The following is a 17,812-nucleotide window of genomic DNA, read 5'->3' on the forward strand; positions in this document are numbered from 1 at the left end:
TATAAGAGAGTCTCCTCAAATAGCTTATAATTTAGATGGAAAAAAAGGACTAAACTTATCAATAACCACAGAAGAACAGAGGTGAGTACTAAGTCATAGTATAGCAGTTGTTGTCCTTAAAGAGATGATGGCTGATTGGAAAATTCTGCAAAACATTAATGGAGGAGCTTGAATTTCAGTTTGGCTTTCAAAGAAAAGTGTCACTCAAGTAAATGTAAGCTGTTAAGATACTCACCCCCAAGCTTCACCTCAGACCTACTGGATCAGACTTTCTGACAAGTAGGAATGGGCACTTGACATTTTTAAAAATTTCATCACATGATTCCAGTCAGCCAGTCCATGAGGAAATGTTTGGGAAATACTGAAATAGAGAGTCTGTATAATTATGGGTACTGGTAGGCAGAAGCAGGAAAAGTACCTGGAAATCTGTTTGGGAGAGGAAGATGAATAAATCAGTGACTTTTGGGGCCAGCGGCTCATGCAAATTGTAGGGGAACAATGGGAGAAAATTGCAAAAGTAGACTACATCAAATTTTGGAGGGCTTTGAATTCCAAGTATAAGAGGTTTTAATTTGTTTTGCTTTTTAATAGAGTGTACCATTGAAAGTTTTGGAGCAAAACAGTAACTTTTATAACATGTTCCCTGGGGGCAGAAGTCTAGGCAAGAAACTGAAATAACAGTTAAGGTACAAATAATAAGACCTAGACTAAATATGACAGCAATGGGAACAGAAGAGAAATGTTAGATCCATATTTGGTGATACAGAAAGGGCACTGGGAGTACCTAGTAAGAGTTTGGGATGTCCAGATCTCCTTTTTAATATTTTAAATATCTTCCTCTATAAACTGAGATGTTTTATTTTCTTCCTTTTTCCTTTAACTTTAATTTCTGTGAAAAATATAACTATTTTGCATTAGAACTCATTGTTTAGACTAATAGCTAAGGATGTGTACCTAAAAATTCTTAAGAAAACCAATGGCCAAAGTGGCTTTAAATCACACTTTAATTTTTCAATGCTGATTACCAGCAAGATTTGAAACCAAAGTGTTTAGAATTATCTTATTGTCTGTGTGGCAAAACATTTAATACAAGTTAAAGAGGGAAAGAAAATATTAAATATCTACCACACAGCAAAAATTCACAGGACATATTAATAGTTAGAATAGAGGGATGAGGTGGATGTGTGGTTTATCTCCGAAACTGGTGTCTTTACATATAAGATGAAGCCTAAATGTCTTGACTTCTAGAGATAGCTGTAAGTAAAATGTTAATGAAAGTTTCCATATCTTCTTCCCTTTATGACCATTTTTCCCTTTCAGTTTCATTCTTGGTACCGTGTGCTCATGCCCTTCAAGCAATATCAAATTCTGCTTTCAGAGAAGATATAGTCACTTATGCCACAGTATGGGTACATACTGTATTTGTATTTTCAACCTTATCTCTAATCCTAGGTAATGAAACTTTTGCTCTCCTATTGAAGGCACCTAAGACTTTGGGAAAAGCCAGAAAATGGGGGAGATTTTCTAGGTTATAGGAAGATATATTTTTCTCATATATTCTGGAATTATATCATCTGCACCTGTTGTGATAATTTTGGAGCCATTTTTAGAATGTAGTAAAGTGTTGTATTTAGCAATTGTAAGTATTCTACATGATCAGATTAAAAAAAACTCTTTCTGAATAACAATTTAGAACCTATAGGGATTGCAGAAGAGTATTTCTTCCTGTTTGATTCAGTGAGAAAACTAGCCCCTTTGTATTCCAGAGACCATAAATGATACGGAAAAGGTCAGGAAACTAGCATAGAAATATAACTCTGTTCAATACAATTCAACGATGTTCCCATGACATACGTTAGTAATATGCCACTGGAATCATCCTATTTGTTGCACAGCTGAATAGTTTGTTTCTAATTCTGGCATAGCTCTAACCCTGCTGAAATAAGCTGTTGCAACTTAAATTCTTTCAAAAGAAAACATTGGCATCACTGTACCACACACTAATGTACTTTCTAAAGATTTTTAAATGCTTTGTTTTCTGAATAAATCTCTAAATGAACTACATGCTTTTTACTTTGACAAATCATTTAAGTGTTTTTTGCATCATTACAGAATAGATATAGGATTGATGAGATTTGTCTCCCCCTGCCCCCACGATAATGGTGGTGTGGAATCAATTCTCTTATGCAGGACATTTCAGTTATATTTGATACAAGCACTTATGCAATCATATGTAACTGTTTTGAGTTTCATGCTGGTTTGATGGGAATTACACTTCCCGGGTTTTGGTAATAATTTATCTACTCGTGTTTCTTTCTTGCTGGCTTTGATTTCATTAGTCTTCTAATTTCTTTTAGTGTATTCCAAGGTTCTGTCTTAGATCTATTATTTAACAGTTACAGGGCATGCTTTTTTTTTTTAAGGGTAGAGTGATCCAAAGATAAGATTAGCATTATCAACCAAATATATTAATTGTGTTATTTACAGTAGTGGGTTCTAGGGTTCATGGGAAAAGTAAGAGAACCTGGACCTGCTGGAGGTTACTATCTCCACAAAGTCCTTTGTGTCACCTACTTAGAGTGAAAGATAATAAAGAGATGTGAGGAAAGTGAACTCACTTCTTTTCCAATTCAAACACTGAATCACTGTCTCCAGGCATTAAAGCCAGCATGTGTACAGCATATCCACTGAATGGTCCTAATCCAACATTAGCTTAAAAAAAGAGATTTGTCTCCAATGTTAAACAATCACTCTGCTTACATGATGGAACAAATTTATTTCAACCTAAGATAATTTGATGTTTGTCTGTTTCCTTATAACTTTTCATAAAGTCAATTTTGAATAATATGCATACATTGCTAAAGGTTACCTCCTTCATGTTCATTAAAGGAAGATGTAAGGGAAATAATTTACTTTGCAGCAGAATCCAATAAGGTTAAATTTGTACTAACACAATAAAGAATACTGAAGAAATGTATTGATTCAACATATTTGCAATACCTTCAAAATTGACTAAATGTATCTATTTAAGGATAGAAGGAGTGATTGGTTTCCAAAGGTCTTTCCACTGTAAAATTGTATGAAGTCAATATTTTCCTTTCCTTCAAGTCCCTTTTACTCCTGCTATTCTTGCCTTTATTCAATATTATATTTTCTGTTACATGAAAAGGAGAATACTGATGCATAGGTTTAGGGTATGTCTCATGCTCAGTTGTAATTAGGGAATTGAACCTATAATGTTTGCTGGTTTTTCTTTTATGGACCAACTATCAATAAATTATAACTGTTGAATGGTAGGAGTATTGTTAATTATATGTGGACACCCTCCCTTTCAGGTCCAGTTATGACAGCATATTCTTATTTGTCCATCTCCAAACCCCTTTCTTCTGGGCCCTGCCCACCAGATTTTTGTTTCACTCTGACACTAAGTAAGCAAAGAACTTCAGAGTTTTTTTTAAAATTTTGTTTCAAGATTTATTTATTTTAGAGAGAGAGAGCGAGAGCAAGAGTGCATGAGCAGGGGGAGGGGCAGAGGGAGAGAAAGAGAAGCCTCAAGCCTCAAGAGAAAGTTTGATCCCAGGACCCTGAAATCATAACCTGAGCCGAAATCAGGAGACTGCTGCTCAACTGACTGAGCTCCTCAGGCGCCCCAAGTAAAGAACATTGTTAAACTTATCCCTACACATTTTGGGGTTAAGGATATAAAAATAAAATCTTTTGATTTTTAGCAACCTAATTAAAAGGTGGGCAAAATATATGAACAGATATCTTACCAAAGTAGATACACAGATGGCAAATAAGCATATGAAAAGATGCTCCATCCTTAAAGGTTCTACCTTTAATTGGGATGAAGATAGACTTGGAAATGGCAAGGTTCCTGAATGAATAATATTTTTTATTGATGTACCTTAAAGTATCTTTCACAAGGAGATTAACAGATCTAAAAGTAGATTGCTTGGGAATACATTAAGTAATGGCAGAATTGGTATCCTAACAACCCTGACTTTCTAATCTGTTTGTCCCATGTGCTGTGGCTTTTACTCCAGAAAACACAAGGATGAAGAAACAAAAGTTACCACTCTTTTGTTCAAATACAGAATAAGAAGTAATGTTTTTACAGATCCACAAAGATCTGCAGAAGAATGAACTATGTAAGCTTATGAAATCCTGCCCTTTAAACCAAAAGCCAGGGAGTTAAAAAAAAAAAAAAAAGCCAGGGAGTTGGTCAGAAAATAGAACATATATAGTATGCAGATATTAAGGTAGCTACCAAACTTACTGTACATGATTTTTTTGTCTACAGTGTTATCTATTGCCTTATATAAGACAAATATAAGAGTTTGTCTTTTTTGTGGATCTGAATTTATGTCTAAGAGAAGTTTATGTGTGTAAGTGACAGCAAATTTGCTCCCTGTGATGTAAGACATATTACATGGGTACAATTGTTAACATAATGATTGTGGTAGCAGAATGATAGAGTTAAGGGAAAAAAAAGGTCAGCTCATACAATAGAACATGAGAAATGAAACAATAGGTCAAGTAAATTGGCCATTTAGCCTTGTTAATATTTTTGTCAACAATGTTGTCAACAATAGAATCAATTAATTACTTAGGATGTCACCCTTACAAACTAGAGAATATACCCAAAATGACTTGCCTGTTTTTTTTTTTTCCCCTGTGGCTTAACATTCATAAATCTATCTAAATATTTTTGCCTATTTATTATTTAAACCTGTATCACACTTCTAATAAGTGAGGAAACTTGGTATAAACTGCTATTGCTTTTTAAAAAAATTCTCCAGAATTTACTTTCAGAATTTAAGTGCTCCCCTCATGTATCTTAAAAATTAATGCTGGGGGAGTGTGGATGGCTCAGTTGGTTTTCTGACCTCCATTTAGGTCATGATCTCAGGATCCTGGGTTGGAGCCCCCACGTTGGGCTCCATGCTCAGTGGGGTGCCTACTTGTCCCTCTTCCTCGATTTTTACCCTGCTTGTGCTCTCCAATAAATAAAATATTTAAAAGTAATTAATGCTAATTCGTTGTTCATATTGCCAGTAATATTTGTGATTTTAAGGTGTTTTAACTTTACCGTTTAAATTTTTTTCATTAAGAACTTATTTTTGGAGCAGCTTTAGGTTCATAGCAAAAATGAGGCAATAGTACAGAGATTTTTTTAAATATACCTCCGCCCCAGATATGTATAGCTTCCCTTATTATCAACACCCCCCCACACACCGTACAATTAATAAACCTGCACTGATACATCATTATCACCCAAAGTCCATAGTTTACATTAGGGTTTACTCTTGATGTTGTACATTCTATGAGTCTGGACATGTATCCATTATATTATCATGCAGAGTATTTTTGACTGCCCTAAAACACTTTCTTTGTCTATTTACCCTTCTCTCTTGCCTCCAACCCCTGGCAACCACTAATCTTTTTACTATCTGCCTTTTCCAGAATGCCATATAGTTGGAATTATACAGTGTGTAGCCTTTTCAGACTGGCCTCTTTTACTTAGTAATATGCATTTTCGGTTCCTTTATGCCTTTTCAGGAGTCAATAATGAAAAAAATTTTGCTTCATCACACAGAAATCCCCCCATCCCAGTTCCTTGAATATTTCTTTTCCTTGAATTATATTTTAAAGGTTGAGAGGATACATATTAATATAGATGAGTTAGCATGAAAACTAAAAATTATTTTAAAGTTTAAAATGAAGGAAGACAGTGGTTTAGTAGTTATTAGGCCAATCAGAACATTTAATTACGTCCCTGACCAAATACACTCTCTTGGGCACATTAAAGCTAAGAATTGGTATCAGCAAATAATATTATTTTAAATGTTAAAAAAATGTTAAATGCTTTTTATGATTTTTGTTAAGCCTTTATTGTTGATTAGGAAATCTTAATCATTATATATATAATGGTGTGTGTGTATACATATATATTGTACTATATATATATATATATATACACACCATTATATAATATATATTACATCATTAGATACAATATGTAATGATTATTTAAAAATTTTATATACATTTTCTTTTGAAATTATTTGGCCTAAAATATGTCATTGAATTTGCCATTAGCTATAAATATTCTACAACCATTGTAAATTCTCAGGAATCTTGTCACAGAAATCTTCCACGGGAGGCAACCAGCGGAATCCCTTTGTACCCATATTTTCTTCCTTTATTCCATTCTCCAACTGGGATGTATGTTCTACTTTGTCTTATGAGAACAAAGTGACAGTGAACAGTGAGCTGAATGGAGCCCAGAAACTTGCAAATGCTTTTGTGGAGCAAAGTTGTCACTTCTCCCAATGTTTATTAGATGCAGAAACAAATGATTTTGTTCAAAACAAACCTAGTCTTAACTAAACTAATGTACCTCAATTACATTTTCCTCTCAGGTGTATTCTTTACAAAATGCACATAAAAGTCCAGGAGCCCATTTTTTCAGTTACTCTAAAGTACGGGCCAGAAAGGCAAGTTCTGTTTTCAACACTACTGTTAATAGCCAGATATTTACTTTCATAGCTTTTCCCCGCCCCCCCACTTCTAAACTCATGAGATTAAAGTAGAAGAAGAAATGAAAACATCTGTGCTTTCATGTCTTTCATTTTCCAATTCAGAACCTCAGTGTCCCTAGAGATCTGCAGTCTTTTCTGGTGCAGCCATTCATTCCCACATGGGCCATCATTTATTAGCTTGATAAATCTGCCCCAGGCCTTCTTCGTGTCTTGATATACATGTCAGGAATATTCAGTCCCCTAGGAAGCTGTCTCAAACCTGTGTTGTACTGCTTTCCAGTCAGGAAACCACCAATTTCCTCTAGCTTTTCTCCTTATTGTTACATAAAGCATGAGATACTGTTGCCAATGCTTCTGAACAGCCAGACTCATCATTGTTGGTTATAACAGCATAACTATTCATTTCTAAAGAAAACAGTTTATTGCCATTTAATCATGCCATGCATGCTGCACTCCGCATGTATTTTTATTTCTCTTCCACCCAATTTATTCTTTTTGCTATATTCTTAATGATAGTTTGGATTCCCTAGACTCTTGAGATTTTTTTTCCTCGTGGATTCCCTTCTGAATTAGTTTTTTTCTGTCCCCTCTAAACATGCTTATCTTCTCTAATAAGCTGTAGCATAGAAAAGAGTATCTCAAGGTTTTCACTTTCATATCTAGCCAAGAAAATTTATATTTATATTGCACATGATTGGTGACCATTCAGACAGAAGTACAAACACAACAAATATATCCCAAGTCACTCCAAATAGTTCCCTTGGTGTCCTTACATCCTGGGATTTTCCCCAGCAAGCTGTTGAGTTCAAGAAAGCATTTCTTTTAATTCTTTCAGGCTGATTCCTTTGTCCTTTGCCTCTATATTTTGTTAATCTTCTAGGAAGTGGGGCACAATATTGGAATGAACCACCTTAATGTCAAATATAGCTTCTTTCAGTAAAAATGACACAAATACTCAACATATACTTGACAGAAATGTTTAAAATTATTTCTCTCCCATTTATTCATTCCTTTTGCTATGCCCACTTCTTCAACTTCTAGGCCCAATGGATGTTGAAGCTAAGGCATAAGGATAGGAGCTGGGAAAGTCAAGCATCATTTCAAACCTGGCTAATTTTAAGAATGAGTACAGAAGAAAAGTTAAGAAGATGCTATTTTTACTGGGGTGGGACTAATAGTGTGGTTGTGTTTTGTGAAGATACTGAGTTTTAAATTTTAATTCTTAGAATGTGGTATAGATCAATAAACATTAGCTGTTATCATGATGTTTATTATTATAGTAAATTACAAATGTAATTCTAGGGAAGAAAAAACGAAACTTAAATATGTACCTATTTATTTGAATACAGGTATCTTTTTTTATAGAAAATATCAATAGGTTGCATATACCATATTTAATAAGTACTATTTTTGTGTTTGTATGTGTTATGGGTAGGTAGTCTCAGGCTGGGTAAGTAATCACATTAATAATTTTAATAGCTTCCAACTGAAAAAAGAAATAAGAACAAATGTTCATTATTGGATACTCTGTGAAGCTAAGCGAATAACTGACTAATCTCTCTGTGATTTCTTGCAGATATCATGGAAATCAGGACAGTGGCAGTTGGAATAGTGGCAATCAAAGGGGTGGAAAGTGAATATTATCTTGCAATGAATAAGGAAGGAAAGCTCTATGCAAAGGTATTGATAATTGATAGTTTAGACTTAATTTTTTGAACTTACTTGTGTCAAAAACATCTTGCATTTTTTTTTTTGAGGGGAGAGAGAGAAAAGAGAGAAGAGGTAGGGGAGGGGCAAAGGAAGAGGAAAAGAGAGAGAATCCCAAGGAGGCTTTATACCCAGCGTGGAGCCCAATGAAGGCCAGATCTCACAACCCTGAGATCATGACCTGAGCTGAAACCTAGAGTCAGACACAACCAACTGAGCTACCCGGGTGCTCCAAAACATCTTGCCTTTCTGAAAAGTAAAGATGAAACTAATTTCTTTCAATTATATAATTTAATAATTTCATTAAAACACTTTATATTCAAGTATTGAGAAAAATGTTTTTCTGCAGGACCTTGGACAAATTGCTTAAACTCTCTGGGCTGGGGTGTCTTCATTTGCAAAATGAGCTGAATTAACCAGCCTCTCAGGATACTTCCAGCTCTGAGATTCCATGTGCATTTTAGATACTTGTAATCTAAAATTTCCTTCTGAGAGTATTACAGCTCTTTTTGTTGAAGTTCACACAATCTATACATTGCTGACATGAAAATTCTTGGGAAAAACATTCAGACATTTGTTTATCGACATCAATCTCACATTCATGGACTTTGAAATGTAAGCATTCATGTTATTCCAACTTTATTACAATGTGAAATATATAACAGTTCATTCCATCATAAAAAATATAATCGACTTTCCTTTGTATTCCCACAGCCCAGCATAACTGGCACAGGCTAATTACATAATAACATAGATTTAACTGAATGAACGACTGATTGAATGAATAGTTGGACGGATGAACAAATAAAATTAATTTTCTATCACCATTGCAAGCAGTGTAGTAGTAAACGAAGAAAAGTTGTGAAATATGTCCTTCAACTCAAGGAGGCAGATGCTCTGCTAATTATATCTTATCTCAGCAGTTAGGGAATGAGTGATGGGCATGGTAATATGAGAGCTGCTACTTAGGGTGAAATAGTTCCTAATACTAAAGAATAATAGCAGCAACTAACTGCCAAAAAGTTAGATATTTGAAAATATGTTGCATAACTAAATATGTATCATTTTATCCTTTTAAAAAAATTTAAGATATCTATTTTTTTTTTGCAAATATGCTAACCTATATTTAACAAAATGCATTAGGCCCACTCAAAAAAAAAGAAAAGGTCATATATGTTTTAATTTTACTAAATATTACTTGCTTCTTATTCTTTGAATCCCTCTAAAAATCATTTGGATAATGTTATTTGTTGTTTTAACAGAAAGAATGCAATGAAGATTGCAACTTCAAAGAATTAATTCTGGAAAACCATTACAACACATATGCATCAGCTAAATGGACACACAGCGGAGGAGAAATGTTTGTTGCTTTAAATCAAAAGGGGGTTCCTGTAAGGGGGAAAAAAACGAAGAAAGAACAAAAAACAGCCCACTTTCTTCCTATGGCAATAACATAATCATATATGGTATATAAGAAACCAGTTCCAGCAGGGAGATTTCTTTAAGTGGACTGTTTTCTTTCTTTTTCTCTTTTCTTTCCTTTCTTTTTTTTTTTTTTTTTTTTAAGTAACCAAGAAAGGCTGGAAAACTACTGAAAAACTGATCAAGCTGGACTTGTTGCGCATGTATGTTTATTTTAAGAGACTGCATTAAAGAAAGATTTGAAAAATATACACAAAAATCAGATTTAGTAACTAAAAGTTGTAAAAAATTGTAAAACTGGTTGTACAATCATGATGTTAGTAATAGTAATGTTTTTTCTTAAATTAATTTACCCTTAAGAGTATGTTAGATTTGATTATCTGATAATGATTATTTAAATATTCCTATCTGCTTATAAAATGGCTGCTATAATAATAATAATGCAGATGATGTTATATAAGATATGTCAGACATAAAGGCTGCTGGAATGATTTGTCAGATAATCAAGCCAATACTAACTATTGAAGATGGGCAGTATTTGAAAGGCTTTCTGGTGAAAAATTATAATCCATATAAATCTAATCAGAAAAGAGAATATTCTCAAAAATTCTATGGAGTGGAATCAAATAGGTAGTTTTACGAAAGTATTATATTAGAATATGCTTGTATCTATTAACAAGAAGAAAATTCTAATGCTGCTCAAACTGAAAGGGTATTGCTAAAAGGATGTTTTCAAAAATCTTGTATGTAAAATAGCAATAATGATAATACTGTACTTCATCTCACTTGCCACAAAATAACATCTTATAATCCCTAAAAGCAAAATTGAGAAATCTTTACATTTTTTTCAAGTAACATAATCTATCTTTTGTATAATTCATATTTGGGAATATGACTTTTAATAATGTTCTTCCCACAAATAATCATGCTTTTTCTCTGTGGTTACAGCATTAAACTCTATTTTAAGTTGTATTTGAACTTTATTGTTTTGTTATTTAAGTTTATGTTATTTATAAAAAAGAACCTTAATAAGCTGTATCTGTTTCATATGCTTTTAATTCTAGAGCAATAACAAAACCGTCTGGCTCAACGGCAGGTTCCCCCCTCCCCCTCATGACCAATATCAAGTCTAGTACACAGCATTTGGGCCAGCAAATCCTGGATGGCAGACAAAAATGACAGCCTGCAGCAATTTTTACAATAGATGTCTCACAGGGAACAATACAAAAATGCAAAATATGTTTTGCCACATACTGTCGTCAATTAAATTGGATCATATAAGTAAAATCACTGCAAATAAAAAAACTTAAAGGATTTTAAAGTTAGATTATATTTGAGAAAAAAGAATATATTTGAGTTCATGAATAGAAAAGTGCCATAGTTTTAAAATATCCATATTTAGAGTTAATAATTTTTCCTATGTCTAGAAATTTCTTCTATTCAAAATACTGCCATATTGAGAGTTAATTTCCTGTTAGATAGCAGGAACACAATACCCAAAATGGAATATATAGTCAGGGCTTTAAGGACCTGAATGTCATGAAGGCTTGAGGTCAGGCTACAGACAATAGTCTTATCAGAATGATAAATTCTACTTCATAATTCCTTAATTGGCAGATTTAGTAAAACTTTATGTGTTCACCAACAGGAAGTCAACATTTATCTAAATTAAACTATTGGAATGCTAATCATCGTGGTTTTAATTTCAAAATATTTGTCATCAAGTCCCTTTATTGTATATAAATATTATCAACTAACATATTTATAGGCTAAATAAAAAGGCTAAATCAACAGGAACAACAGATTCACTTGATCTTTTTGTGACTCACCTATACATCCAGGTGGCAAGAAGCTAGAAAGAATTGTTCTTCCTTAGATATACTTTGAGGACATGCTATGAAAGATATTCTGGACTGTTCTCTGATTCATGGACCTTGCTAGGCTAGGTTCCTGGATCAGGCTTCTGTGGCTGGAGTCTTGTGAAAATACTGAGGGCAGAGGAGAATCTATATTTCTCATATTTGTTTCCTTAGCACTTAGCAGAGTGTCTATCCATAATCAATATTTTTATGAATTTATTCAATGGTTGAATATTAAAGAAAATTCAGACAGACTAATCTTCATCTTTAAAAGTAAGGGCAAAACATGATGATATAGGATTTTGAACAGAAATAGTGTATATACATACAAGATATGAACTATGTTAGGACCAAATTGTCTATGGAGTTACAATCAAATCACACAGCAGTGCTGAATTAAGCAAACCAAATTTAGCAGGAAATTAAATCTAGTAGTGTATCTAGAAACACTTTGAACTCACTGTTTATCCTCCCCCTTTTAAAAAACGTATCATGCAAATTTTAGAAAATAAAATCTATACTAGTTACATACATTTAGAATTCTAGAATCTTAAAACTGAAGGGGCCTTAGTCCCTTGTATTTATCTGTAGACCAGGAAACTGAGATTGTGATACATCCAAAGTAGCTGGTTAGGTACAGAGATGTCAAAAAAGTCTAGATCACTTAGCATGCACTTCCTAACCTTAGATTATTAGGATTATTAGCTAATAATCTCCTTCTTTAAAAAATTTCTATTGAGAGGCACCCGGGTGTCTCAGTTGGTTAAGTATCTGACTTTTGATTTGGACTCAGGCCATGATCTCCGGGTTGGAGATGGAGCACCACGTCAGACCCCATGCTGGGTGTGGAGCCTTCTTAAGATTCTTTCCCTCTGCGCCCTTCCCAAACCGTGCTCTCTCTCTCTCTCTCTCTTTATATATATATATATATATTTTTTCCATTGAGATATGATCTTTCTGTTTGCATGCAAAGGCAACTTACATTTTGGCAGTTCACTTCATACACAATAAGTAGTCCATAATGTTATGATTTGACTCAAAAGGAGGAAAGAAACAGTGCAATTTCAAATCCTGTTTCCTGTTCTACTCTTTCATGTGCCCTTTTATTTACAAATGAGGAACAGTAAGCAAATATCCATATAAACAGAGTAACCTTTTCTAAAATGTTTTTTGAAAGAGAAAATTGGTTAAATGTATAGGTTTCCAACAAGAAGGAAGGCAAAAATTAAGTGAAAGAATATGAAATGTTAAAAAAAGAAGTAATAAAAAGACATTTTTAATTCAATTAGTGAACTAAAATATTTTTATATAAAAAAGCCATAGTATAAATCAGCCTTTGAATTGGCTATAAATCAACCTAATTGTAAAGGAGAAGGGATGCTGGAGCTAAATTCTTAGTTTCTATGTCTTAGAGTTTGCTCCTCTGGTACTCTAGAGTTGCAAAGAACATACAGATTGACTATAAGACACCGCAGCTGTAGTAAAAGTAATTCTATAACCACAAATGCACTAAATCAGTATCTCTCAAAATTCTCCACTGAAAGAACAATAATAGTAGAAGTAGAGTATGAGAAGCTAAGGAATATTACAATGGTGGCACATAAAATATCTTGAAAATCTTTTTTCTCTTAAAACTCATGTGATTTTTGCATTTTATTCTATAATACATTTGTTTGTTCTAATATAAAATTCACAGCAATAAGCAAAAGTGATATATCAGAAAGATGTACAAAGTTTATCATGCAGCTTCATTCACACCACTATCCTACTGCCATATACTTGGGCATGAATGACACAAGAGATCTGTACCTTTCATTATCCAACTTTACACACAGATGACACATGGCAAGGACAAGCATTATATGGTCTCATTCATTTGGGGAATATAAATAATAGTGAAAGGGAATAGAGGGGAAGGGAGAAGAAATGGGTAGGAAATATCAGAAAGGGAGACAGAACACGGAAGACTCCTAACTCTGGGAAATGAACTAGGGGTGGTGGAAGGGGAGGAGGGCAGGGGGTGGGAGTGACTGGTTGGTGGGCACTGAGGGTGGCACTTGACGGGATGAGCACTGGGTGTTATTCTGAATGTTGGTAAATTGAACACCAATAAAAACAAATTTATTATTAAAAAAATTTAAAAAAATAAAGAAAACCAAAACTGGGATGCCTGGGTGGCTCAGCCGTTGGACATCTGCCTTCAGCTCAGGGCATGATCCCAGAGTCTTGGGATCAAGTCCCACATCGGGCTCCCTGTATGGAGCCTGCTTCTCCCTCTGCCTGAGTCTCTGCCTCTCTCTCTCTGTCTCTCATGAATAAATAAATAAAATCTTAAAAAAAAAAAAAAAGAAAACCAAAACTTTATCTAAAGTTTGGTTTTAAAACAGCAAATATTTATTAGCTTATGGTTTATGAGGTCAGGAACCTGGACATGGTTTAGCTAGTTGTCACTAGTTAGAATCTCTCCTAAGGCTACAAACAAGGTGCTGGCCAGGGCTGTGGACGTCTATTATTTCAATGCTCAACTTAGAAACGAATCCACCTTTGGTCCTCACTGGTTGTTGGCTCAAAACATCACTTTCTCACCACATGAAACTTTCCATAGCACTACTTAAAACATTGCAGTTTGTTTCTCAGAGAGCAAGGAATCAGAGAGAATGCCCAAAATGGAAGCCACAATATTTTATAACCTAATCTTGAAAGTGATATCCCATTACTTCTGCCTATACAAGGTAAGGGAATTACACAAAGGCATAAATACCAAAAAGCAGGGATCATTGCAGGCCATCTTTAAGGCTGTATAACACAAATAATAAATAGGATGTTTTTAAGGTCACTACCATAAGACAGGATTCTTTAGGGCATACTAAAAGTAATTCATGGTTTTCATTGGTGAGCCATTCAGCAGAGAAAAATAGGTATATTCTCTGAGGCAACATTCTTGATACTTCCCTGTGGGATATTGTATGGCCCATTCTCATAAGAATGATTGAGAAAAGGTTGGAACCACAGTCTAGACTGCATATTAGCTTGAGTTGTGCCTCCTTAGAACTCCTAATATAGCTGGAAAACTAATAATATCACTTTGCCTCTATATAAAGGAAATGACCCAGCTTTCAGATTTAACCTGAAATCCCTTTAGTCCTCCCTTTCACTTCCCTACCTCATGAGAATATGGTCATATATACCAGTTGCAATTTCCTTGAGCCATAGAGTTTTATTCTAGATGGTAGAGGCAGTCTGTCATAAGTTGCACAAGACCCTGTGAGGAAAAGAAGACCTAAAAAGACTTAAAGAACTATTGATTTTAATGCTAGATGCATATTAATCACCTGGGAAAATTTTTTTGTTTAAGACAATGCGGCCTAGGGGATCCCTGGATGGCTCAGCGGTTTGGTGCCTGCCTTCGACCCAGGGCGTGGTCCTGGAGTCCCGGATTGAGTTCCACGTAGGGCTCCCTGTGTGGAGCCTGCTTCACCCTCTGCCTGTGTCTCTTGTCTCTGCCTCTCTCTCTCTCTCTCTCTCTCTCTCTGTGTTTGTCATAAATAAATAAATAAAATCTTAAAAAAAAAAATGACAATGCGGCCTAGGCCTCAGCCCAGGCCAATTGTATCAATATATCTGGGATGGGGCACAGGCAATGATATTTTTAAAGCTCCCCAAGAGATTCTAAAGTGCCTATGCATTTGAGAACCAATTAGTTAACCTCCATTTGGGGGTTGGGGGGTGGGAATGGGAATGGAAATCCCTCTAGGAACTAAACTTGGTTCTTTATCTTTGTTCCTTCCTTAAACACTCTGAAAAGCCTTATGCTGCTTTCCATCTAATTCCATATTTTCCAATATGTTTTCAAAGTCTGCAGTGCTTCTTGGGTCCCTGATTTTCCTAGATGTCTCTATATTTTTGCTATTCATGGTTGGAACTAAAGGAAAATGCAAACACTGGAAAGAGAGCTACGGTTGTTTTTGCATTCAGACAATTATGGAGCATAAAGTGCACAAAGGGAACCCCCACATGTGCCATAATCCTTCCTCAAACAGAGCAGCCACAGTGATTCTGTTAAGTTGTATCTCAGATCTTGCAATTCCTCTGTTCAAAGCTGCAATTATTTCTCATACTACTCAGGATAGAAATTAAAGTTTTTAGAGTGGCCTATGGAGTAGCGATGGAAAAGGTAAGAGATTAAAAGCTTAGGTGTTAAACTGGGTGTGGGCAAGACAACAGGGAAAAATAATAACAATCCAGAATTATGTACTCAAATTCCTTGGCAGATATTGAATTCTCAGTCATTTATTTATTTATTTATTTATTTATTTATTTATTTATTTATTCATTCATTCATTCATTCATTCATTTATTCATTCATTCATGAGAGACACAGAGAGAGAGAGAGAGAGAGAGAGAGAGAGGCACAGAGACACAGGCAGAGGGAGAAGCAGATTCCATGCAGGGAGCCTGACTTGGGACTTGATCCCGGATCTCCAGGATCACGCCCTGGACTGAAGGAGGTGCTAAACCGCTGAGCCACCCCAGCCGCCCTCTCAGTCTGTTTTAAAGAAACTTGAAATGGACACTGTTGGCAATGTTTAGTGGGCATGATAATTATTAGAATAATATTAATCATAGGAAAGTCCATAGCCCCACAGAAAACCTGATAAATGAATGCACATTGTTACATCTGAAGTAAAAAAAAAAAAAATTGAAGGTGTACATATATCAATTTAACAAAAGTTTTCTATTAATCAACCAATTCATTGATCTGACAGGCTAGATAGATGAGAAGACCTCTATTTTACTCTTCCGTATTTAACTATTGTTGGTTATTTCAATTGTTTCAAACTTTTCGCTAACATAAATATGAGTTTCTTGGTATATACTTTATATTTCTAATTATTTTCTTTTTCTAAGACTTTATTTTAGGGCAAGTGAGCAAGAGAGAGCATGCACATGCATGGGGTGGGGGGCGGCTGCTGTGGAGAGCAGAGGGAGAGGGAGAAACAGAATTTCCTCTGAGCAAGGGGCCCCCCTGATGTAAACTCAATCCCAAGACTCGGACTATGACCTGAGCAGAAGGCAGATGCTTAGCCGACTGAGCCACCTAGGGGCCCCCGGTTATTTTCTCAAGATGATTGCAGGAAATCAAATTATTAGACCAAAAAAAAAAAAATCCTTTAAAAACATAAATTGAAAAACTGATTTTCAGAAAGCTTTTTCCAAATATGTATTCCAACCAACAGTGCATGGGAGTAGATAAACATTCTAATATTTACACTCAAAATTTAGTCAGCCTTTATTCTTGTCTTTATTTCACAACACTCAGCCAGCTTCTACTTTTTCAACATCTTTAGATGTATCTCTTTCTTGGTCCTTCTACAACCTGATAATCTCATGTCTAGAGGTTAGCAATAGTTCCTTAATCATTCTTCTGTTTCATGATTTCCCAATCTCAGATACTACCTAATTCCTTAAACACTATTTTGACTATGTGACTTGGCACCTGAAAAATCCATATTGGTTCTTGATTGCCTATTGTATTTAAATTGCTTAAAAAATATCATCCAAAGCTGTCAAACAATTGGCTCCACCTTACCACTGTTTAACATAAACTTAATAGTTTCCTTAGTCCACTGTGTTTGTCCCATTGTCTGTCTCCTTACCAACCCATAACTTTAATAAGGAAAATGATCTTACCTGTTGTGTATCCCAAGCACCTCTGAAAGTATCTAGCACAGAGTAAGCGCTCAGTAAATGGTCACTAAATAAGCAGTTAAACCAATTCCAATTTAGTGACAGAATAATGAGCATACCTCAATACAAAGCATGATTCCAATATTTAAGCAGGATACAAATGTAGTTGTTAAAAATGCATAGAAACATACCACCTTGTTTTGTTCAAACCAGTGACTAAATCTCTCAGAAGCATTCAAATTCTTGTTATTCACTTCACCTTAGCATGGCTTTTTCATGTCACTCAATTACATTAATGCAATGAGAATTCACTTTTTTTTTTTTCATGCTATCCAGCACCTCTGACCATTACCACTAATCAATAAACCAACATATCTGGGGGAGGCATTTGCCAGTCACCCTGTGACAGACCATAGAAGATTATCCTAAAAACTAAGTTAGCAATTAGAAAGTTATTTGGTAAGCATGGCATCAAAGCAAAGGGAGGTAAAATGATTTTGAAAAATATATTACTGAAATTATTATAAAATCTAATTTACAATGGTCAGTGTGGATAGTTCTGTAAAAACAATACAGGCTTCTGGTTCTTTA

General features: G+C 34.8%; 2 protein-coding genes across 5 annotated transcripts in view; one reads left to right on the forward strand and one right to left on the reverse strand.

The window, feature by feature from the left end:
* The window catches only part of FGF7 (fibroblast growth factor 7), a 50,370-nt gene extending 40,645 nt beyond the window's left edge, over positions 1-9,725 (forward strand). The window contains exons 2-3 of the mRNA NM_001003237.1: positions 8,122-8,225; positions 9,515-9,725. Of these exons, the coding sequence (NP_001003237.1) occupies positions 8,122-8,225; positions 9,515-9,709 (299 nt within the window). The 3' untranslated portion in view covers positions 9,710-9,725. The remainder of the gene's footprint in view (positions 1-8,121; positions 8,226-9,514) is intronic.
* The window catches only part of FAM227B (family with sequence similarity 227 member B), a 191,103-nt gene that overhangs the window by 102,909 nt on the left and 70,382 nt on the right, over positions 1-17,812 (reverse strand). The window lies entirely within an intron of this gene.

Source organism: Canis lupus, chromosome 30 (genome assembly GCF_011100685.1).
Source record: "Canis lupus familiaris isolate Mischka breed German Shepherd chromosome 30, alternate assembly UU_Cfam_GSD_1.0, whole genome shotgun sequence".
Taxonomy (NCBI): domain Eukaryota; kingdom Metazoa; phylum Chordata; class Mammalia; order Carnivora; family Canidae; genus Canis; species Canis lupus.